The 8,755-nt window shown below is 40.0% G+C and overlaps 1 protein-coding gene across 1 annotated transcript; it reads left to right on the top strand.

The window, feature by feature from the left end:
- Positions 1 to 1,043: 1,043 nt before the first annotated feature.
- Positions 1,044 to 6,959, top strand: LOC136510508 (uncharacterized). The gene is made up of 4 exons (XM_066504928.1): positions 1,044 to 1,122; positions 4,457 to 4,686; positions 5,915 to 6,042; positions 6,089 to 6,959. The coding sequence occupies exons 1-4, from the start codon at positions 1,044 to 1,046 to the stop codon at positions 6,957 to 6,959; spliced, it is 1,308 nt and encodes a 435-aa protein (XP_066361025.1).
- The last annotated feature ends 1,796 nt before the right edge of the window (positions 6,960 to 8,755 follow it).

Here is an 8,755-nt window from a genome sequence, read left to right as displayed (position 1 = left end):
GTACTATGCTACAGTCTGTTAGAATCCATTGGAGAGTGGATTGCAATAACCCTTAACCCGACAAGCTAGTTTGTTAAAATCTGTGTAGAAATAAAGCTGCTCGTTTATTTCAGCTTGGAATTGTAAAAAAGTACAACCCAAAATCCTAAGCTAAAACAAATAGGGCTTTAATTAGAGAGTTCTGCATACACAATCTTTTCTTATTAGAACAGAAAAATATTGTGTGCACTTGAAAACTTTCGGAGGAGAGTAGCAACCAAATTAAGCACAGATCCATTGATGGTGTCTATGGCCCTGCTTGTTCAGGCCTATTCTAATTTCTAATATAATGGCTTTTGTACAACTCTCAAAGCAGGTGAGAAATCGAAAAAGACCCTTTCTGAGAAGCAAGTTTCAAAAGTTGCCTATAATTTTATTTGAAAAGCAATCTTTCATAAATATTTCCCCCCCAAAGCAATTTTCTTCCGTAGCTTTTCTGACAAGCTAGCTTCTTACAACTTATGGCAGAAACTCAAACAAATGGGCTCTATCACTACACCATGACACACATTTGCCTACACTTATCTGTTGGCAAATGATTGGTTTTGACAACACACTATGTGTTGGTAATTGTACAACCTTTTTAAAATCACGTAAACTGTCAGCAATAATGTTGTATGGCTACAGGTTAACTGTCGGCATTTCTCTTAGGACAATGAAACTGTCGGCAAATGTTTTTAGACAGAATAAGTGTCGGCGTTTCCTAAACAAGCCAACTATCTAAGTGTCGGCGAAAGGATATACGGTCTTGCCCAGATTCCGGTTTTAGATCTTTTCACCGTATGCTTGCGCGGAGTCATAGCCTTTTGGGACGGAGTCTGTAGCCCACGCAAAGGAAACCCAATCCAACCCTGCTCTCTCTCTTTGCTGCCCCTCGCGTGCCACCGCCTCCCACGCCAGCGTCCGCCGCCGCCTCCCCCGCTAGCGTCCGCCGCCGCCTCCCACGCCAGCGCCAGCGCCCGTGGCCGCCGCCTCCCATGCAGTGCACGCCGCCTCTGCCTCCCATGCCAGCTCCCGCCGTCGCCGCCCTGCACAGCACCGCCACCCGCTGGAACCCTAACCACGCCAACCCCTTCTGCACTGGTGAAGAAAGCTGCATTCGTGGCCGCCCACCGAGGAGGGGCACATGGATCCGCCGACTACAACTGCATCTCTAGGGAGGGGCGCATAGATCCGGCCTCCTTTACCACCAGGTAACCATTACATTTCTCTACTTGCTAGTTGCTGCTACAGGTTGCCAGAGATTTGGAATAGAATTTCATTAACGAATACTTTTGGTCTTAGGAGTTTATTTGGAACAATCTCCATTCAGTTTTCAACCCCAAAATTTCATTCCAAGTCACATGTTTGTGCGTTCTCCTTCGATCTGTGCTTTTCCAACTTCCTCTATCAGAACATGCGGGCAAGGCACTCGATTAAATGACCCTCCTAGATACGGCAACAGATTTAAGGTACAAAGTGTCTTATTCCATCCTCCAGTTATTTAAATGTTCTATAGAGATTGATCTGCTAGAATGACATCGATTTCAAATAAAATAGAGTATGCATCATTCATTTTAGGGACGTCCTCATATCAGGCCATGAGAAGATAAAAAACAACTACGGATAAGTCTACAAATAGAGATTCCAATGGAGATTTTTTTAGTGCAGAAATATTAAAACCTTCCCTCAGTTTTTCTTACTTTTTTGTACTCTATAATAACTACTCTATAAACTAGGAGTACAGGCATCCGGTCACCATTCTAGAGGATTTAGATATGATTTAAGTTCATCTTATATAGATAATACACCTCTTTCAGTTAGATTTATGTGAAGCAACTCATGGGACACATTTTAAATTAACTTATGCACCAACATCAATCTTGCCAATATTTTTTTCCAATTCATTCAAAGACCTATATGTATTAGGGATGAAAATAGGACAGATATTTCTCGACATCTGAAAATACTAAGGGAATAATTCATGTTTCCTGCTACCTATATTTTATAGATTGGGCTAGGTTTCGGTGCTCTTGGTATCCATCTAAAATATGTCACATTACAGTTGGTAATATTTTTGGCTTAAAGCATCTGCAGATAAGTAGGAATTGTTGCTTAGAATTACTCAATGACAAATATATGTACCTTAAGCTTAGATTCCTTGTTATTTCAGGTCAAACAATTTTTTACATTTATAGGATCCAGACAAGAAAGCAATCTTCACTAACTGATGTTGAAACTCCAAGAGCTGTTTGCTTCTAGCTCAGCCATCCATTTTATAATTCTCTTGGTTGTCCAACTTCTTTTGCAACAGAATTGCTCTCCATTCCTCAGTGTTGTGTCAACACACCATCCTAGCCTCTTTGAACTTGCTAACAGCTTCTCCAGCTCGCCCATTGCAAGATCAAATGATTCGATGTCCCTGGCATGACAAAGAATTCTTCAAACTAAGGAATAACCATGTATGTGTTGCTTAGATGTATTCTATGTTTCTCTACTTATATATGTAGTTAATTTTATTATCCACTGCTATTAGTTCCCAAGTTTTTGTCACATTATCATCAGCGAGGGCTCTCTGTTTTGATTTACTCCCTCTGTGCAAATAAGGAGGGCCCCAAATATGTTTTGCTTTCCGAAGTATGTCAATTATTGTTCTTTAATTGAAACCAATGTGAGAGCAGGAGCAATATTGCACATTTGGAATGCATTATGTGCCTATTTGAGCCATGCGTGATATACTTATTTGAGCCAAGCATGTGTGATTTCAGGAACACCTATGCACTCATTCACTGCAACATTTAAATAGTAGTGGCACATTCAAATATTGGTGGTACAGGAAGGCCATCATAGCTGGAAGGTATTGTTGAAACTTACTTGGAGAGTTCGACTTATATGTGATATAACAATGTGAATTGCATGGCACAAATTTAAAGCATAGAGCATATTGCGCTAATAGTTCAACTTTTTTTTCCATGTTAGGTACTTCAGCTATGAGGTGTTGCAAGTATTTTGGGTTGGCAAACCTTTTGTGGAACAAGCAAGCAACTGCTCCAAGTGTTTTGGAGTGGCAGCCCTTCCAGCCATAACCATTTAGCTCAAAGACCGATAGCTAATGCATCAATCCATAGCATAGTGTTGCTCAACACTTCTGCTTTTGATTTGAATAATTACACTATAGCTTGTAATAATTTAGTATAAGTCTATGTTTGAGAATAACTCATCTATATTTTGGACATGTATTTGGCTATATGCCTATGACCAATATGTATAGAAGATTTAATATACTAGTATGGAAGATCTAATATATTATTTATACAAAAATCAAGTGAATTTGTTCAATGTGATGCCTTCTATATGAGCAAAAGTGAATTTGTCAAATTATTTTAATTGTAATTATATCTATGCAGTTTTGCCGACAATTTTTCTTGGTAGGGTATGGTTTGTAAAATACCTTGGAAATGGTTTGGCCAACATACAAACTGTAGGGAAAGGTCTTAACTGTCGGCAAAGGGTTAACCGTCGACAAAGGTTTCAACTATCGGTGTAGGTCTTAACCGTTTGCCTACACATAAAGTGTCGGGGATTTTGTTAACTGTCGGCAAAAGTTTCATCGACGGCTTCTAGCGCGACTGTTTCTAAACTGTCAGCAAAACTTTTCGCGTGAGGTTATCTGTCGGCAAAGGTGCCCTTTGCCTACAATAGAAAGTGTCGGCAAAAGTATGTTGTGTTATAGTGTATTTAGGATCTTCATCATGCCAAGATGGAGGCAGGGCCAGCCCTGGCGGTGTGCAGGGTGTGCCACCCCACTAGGCCTCGGATTGCCATAGGCCTCACCCCATATAGTGCATTAGTACTGGTATGTATACGTACGTGGGCTTCTATGGTCCAAATATAGTCATACAGAAGTAGCGCAGGTCTCAGGTCTGTAGTATTTGACTCGACTCGGCTCGAAAGACGGAGCGAACATGTGGCGTCGTGGCCACCGGAAGCAATGCAACACATCAGGACTCAGGAGGTAATCGAGCAACTGTACACTTCTTAGGCTCCCTGACTATTCTATTAACCTATTCGTTTGTTGGTTTCAGTCAAGGCTTATCAGTCAGCCAACAGTGTTTTTCTCTCACAATAAACCAGCACCAGCCGGGCTTATCAGTCTAGAAACCAACCAGCGAACAGGCCGTATATTTCTATTCGATCTGAGTATGTAACGATCCCATGATCCTGTCAATCATCAGTGATCCTTGATCCATCGTGCCCTCATCTATCATCACGCAAGATACACACACCACGACAGTTGGTAGAGGACAGAAAGGATCCGTCCACATCCATCCAAAGGTAAGCACCGTTGCTGCACATATTGATGATTAATTTATTTGTATGTTTCAAGTTACATACGCTTTCACTTTTTTTAACTATTTTGTGTTTATTTAAATTTTAGGATCATGGGATATATTGTCATTTAGAAAGTTCGAATCTGGTAATGACAAAAGGAAAAGAAAAAGACATGTGGATGCATTGATAGAATCACAAAGAGGATCTATTGATAAATTTTTCAAGAGTAGTATAGCTGCTTCGACGAATCCTGATGAGCTGGCGATAGTTGCTCTGGATGAACCAACTAATGAGAATGAGGAAGAAAATGTCGACATCGGTGTCGATGATAACAATGTAAGTGACCTTGAGAACACCGTTCATGCATCGGGTGCACAAGAACAATCTACTAGTATTGATGAGCAACCGGTTTACACTTTGGATATTTATGATTCAAGAAATTGGGATAAACTTGATAATAAAGCACGAGACATATTAGTGGAGAAAGGGCCTGTAAGAGAAGACAATATCAAATTCCCTCATGATGCTGCCTCAAGACATTTTTCATATGCCCATTATTCTAGAAAACTAAGCAATGGAGAGTTACATGATAGAAAATGGTTAGTTTATTCAAAGGATGTTGACAAAGTATTTTGTTTCTACGGTAAGATCTTCAAGTCTAGCACTAGCAAGAATCTGAGTGCCTTAGCAAATGATGGGTATAGAGATTGGAGGCATATTAGTTTGAAGCTTAAAGACCATGAATAGTGCTGAGCATATTAGTAATATGAACAGTTGGAATGAATTGAGAGCTAGACTATGGAAAAAGCAAATAGTTGACAAAGAATTGCAGCAGCAAATCACAAAGGAGAAAGAACGTTTGAGGCTAGTTTTATTAAGAATAGTTGCAATTGTGAAATTTCTTGGCAAACGCAATTTGGCTTTTAGAGGAAGCAGTGAGCAACTTTACAATGATAATAATGGCAATTTCTTAGCTTGTGCCGAGATGATAGCAGAATTTGACTTCGTAATGCAAGACCACCTCAGACGTATTCGGAACAAAGAAATTAATTATCATTATCATAGTCATAAAATTCAGAATGAGTTAATTTCTCTTTTGGCTGCTGATATCACAAACTCTATCATAAAGGTTGTTAAAGAGGCCAAGTATTTTTCCATTATTATTGATTGCACCCCCCATGTGAGTCATCAAGAACAAATGACTTTGTTAGTTCGATGTGTTAATTTGTCTGATGCCCAAATAAAAATTGAGGAATATTTTTTGAGGTTTTTGAAGGTGGAAGACACATCTGGTTTGGGGCTTTTTAATGTATTGGTTGAGGCTATGAACTCCTTCGGCCTTAATATTAATGATATAAGGGGTCAATGCTATAACAATGGTTCTAACATGAAAGGAAAACACCAAGGGGTACAAAAAAAGGTTAATTGATATCAATCCAAGAGCATTATATATGCCATGTGCTTGTCATAATCTCAATCTTACTCTATGTGATATGGCAAAATCATGTGGTAAAGCTGTTTCATTTTTTGGAATTGTTCAACACATATATGTGCTATTTGCTAGTTCTACAAAAAGGTGGAATTCTTGCTTAAACATGTTCCTAGTTTAACTGTGAAATCATTGTCCAATACTCATTGGGAGAGTCGAATCAAAAGTGTTTCAGCAATAAGATATCAAGCTACTGAGTTAAGGTTAGCTTTATCTAAGTTACGTCATTCTCCTGATATTGAACCTAAGGATAAAAGTGATGCAAAAAAAAATATTTGATGCCCTTGGCAACTTTGAGTTTATACTTGGTATGGTTATCTGGAATAAAGTAAGCAAGAAGTTGCAGTCGCCAGACATGTGCATTGACTCTACATTGCAGCAAATACAAGGTATGATGCAATACTTTGAGACATACAGAAATGAGGGGTTTTCTTCTAGTCTGATTATCACCAAAGGCATTGCATCTGACATGGGTGTAGAGGCATCATTTCCAGTAAAATGTCGTGCTACGAGGAAGAAACAATTTGACGAAAGTAATTGCCAAGAAGAAATTCTAGAACCCGAGAAGGCTTTTGAAGTCAAATATTTTCTTGCTGTGGTTGATATGGCAAGAACTTCTTTAAAGAATAGATTTGAAGAACTCATCGAGTTTAAAGATATATTTGGTTTCCTAATGAGGTCAAGCACCCTAAAGTCATTAGATGATATTGAACTTGAAGAGTGCTGCACTAAATTTGCCAAAAAAAATTCGGCTGATGGATCATGTGATGTTGAGGTACATGATCTTATTTCTGAATTGAAAATTTTGAAATTCACTTTGCCAGAGGGTGCATTGTCTGCTATGGAGATTTTCGAGCATGTCAGAGAGGTGGATTGTTATCCAAATATTTCCATTGCTTATCGGATCTTATTTACCGTTCCTGTGACTGTCGCATCAGCTGAAAGAAGCTTTTCAAAGTTAAAATTATTGAAGAATTATTTGAGGTCAACAATGTCTCAAGAAAGGTTAAATGGTTTGGCGACTTTATGCATCGAGAAGAAGTTATTGGATGAGATCGATATCAATAGTATAATCAATGATTTTGCATCTCGAAATGTTAGAAGAAATTGTTTAAGATAATGTCAAGTGCCAAGTAAGTAATTTAATATTACATCTGTCCATTTTATGAACTTTGAGATATTCTATATAAGTTTTTTAGTGCATCGAATATTATTATCTAAATTGATGTCTTTGTGAGACTATATATATATAGAGAGAGAAATATATATAAATAATTTTAGAAAAGTGGACTATAGACCTCTATATTAGTTCTCGATGTAGGCCTAGAAAAACTCAGGATCGGCGCTGGACGGAGGAGGTCGTCAGGAAGAACAACAAAGTTTCCAATAACCTCGTTGCTCTCCAGTTCCATCACCTCGATGGTCCACTTGCAGTGGTCAGTGTCCGCCTTGCGACTGAGGAAGGCAACGCGTCCATGATCATTGTCGTTGGGAAACATTCATGTATCTGAAAACAGTTTGAGCCACCATGTTGTTTAGAATAAATTTAACAAATGAGATCAATATATTTTTCCTAACCTTTTGTATTTTTTCAAAAAGAATCAACATTTTCTAACATACTATTTCAGCATTTTGATAACGTACTACTCTTTCATTTCAAATTGTAAGACATTGGCTTTTTTAGATAAGCATTTGCTATGCACTTAGATATATACTATGTCAATATTTAGAAAATCCAATGCGTTCACATTTTCACACAAATGGTCTTAGTTTTTGATAATGTTGAATCAAGTCATTCAAAATGTTGAAACAATTATTAACAATATTGAATGATACAAAATAAAAAAACCGGAAAATAATAAAAAAACGAAACAACTTTTTTTGAAGTGAAAACCAATGAACTTTTTTAAGAAGTGACATTGGACCCAGTAGGAAAAAACAGAGGACAAAGACTTACCTGGCCGGTATAGCCCGTGTACCATTGTGTTCAGCCTCGCTCGGACAGACGGTTAGTTAGGCCACCTGGGCTGTTTGATCTCGTTGCTCGTTTCTCACATTCCAGCCTTTTAAGTTCTTTTCATTCATGTCCCAAGGCCCAATCCTAACTAGCGGCCTTCATCCATTTGCTCATTCGGTCCAACAAACAAAAACGCTGCAGCTGTTTTGGCAGGAAAAAGGTGATTCGCGCGCGGACGGCGCGGGGTATGACTCAATAAAGCCAATATGTGTGTTGTTAGCCTTGTAGGCGGGCTCGTTCGCGGTCGGCCGCTAACCCGCATCAATTGTTGTAAAGTTTATTAGCGGGTTTGCGGCCAGCCACTATGCTATAGAGTTCGCGGATAAGTTTTCCACGGACACAACGCACTTGGCTGCGAAACCCGTGAGACCCGCTACACGTACAGTGTATGTACACGGACACAATAGCATGAACTTATGATGACAAAAACAAGAGCTGGAATGGGAGCCACGCCCGAGACTGAACATGGCCATTCCGAGCCCCGCGTCCGAAAGGATGGAGATGGATTGCAGGATGATGGCCAGCATCTGGAAGTTCTACCTGCAGGACACCAACAGATCCAACAGCGAAGCTATCAACTGGCTGCCTCGCAAGATCACCCGCTACTCGATCTACTCCACCGACCGAGGCATGCATGTCATATCAGTTGGTAGTTGCTAGTACGGACCTGAAGCAGACGAGCGACCAGATGACACCTATGAGGCTGGAGTAGGTGTTTGGGTTGCGGATGGGCTTGCACCACACCATGATCAGGATGAGACGGGACATCACGCTCATCGACGGCATCACCATCGGTGCGGCCACCGCGTTGGTGTCCCCGCCCGCCATCGCCGCGGCCTTCTCATCCCCTTCCTCCGCGTCCCAGTCCATCACGCCCCTGTTCCCGAAGCTGAACTCGT

Source organism: Miscanthus floridulus, chromosome 16, assembly GCF_019320115.1.
Source record: "Miscanthus floridulus cultivar M001 chromosome 16, ASM1932011v1, whole genome shotgun sequence".
Classification (NCBI taxonomy): Eukaryota; Viridiplantae; Streptophyta; class Magnoliopsida; order Poales; family Poaceae; genus Miscanthus; species Miscanthus floridulus.
Note: the sequence above shows the minus strand (reverse complement) of the source record. Positions and strands in the feature narration are given on the sequence as shown.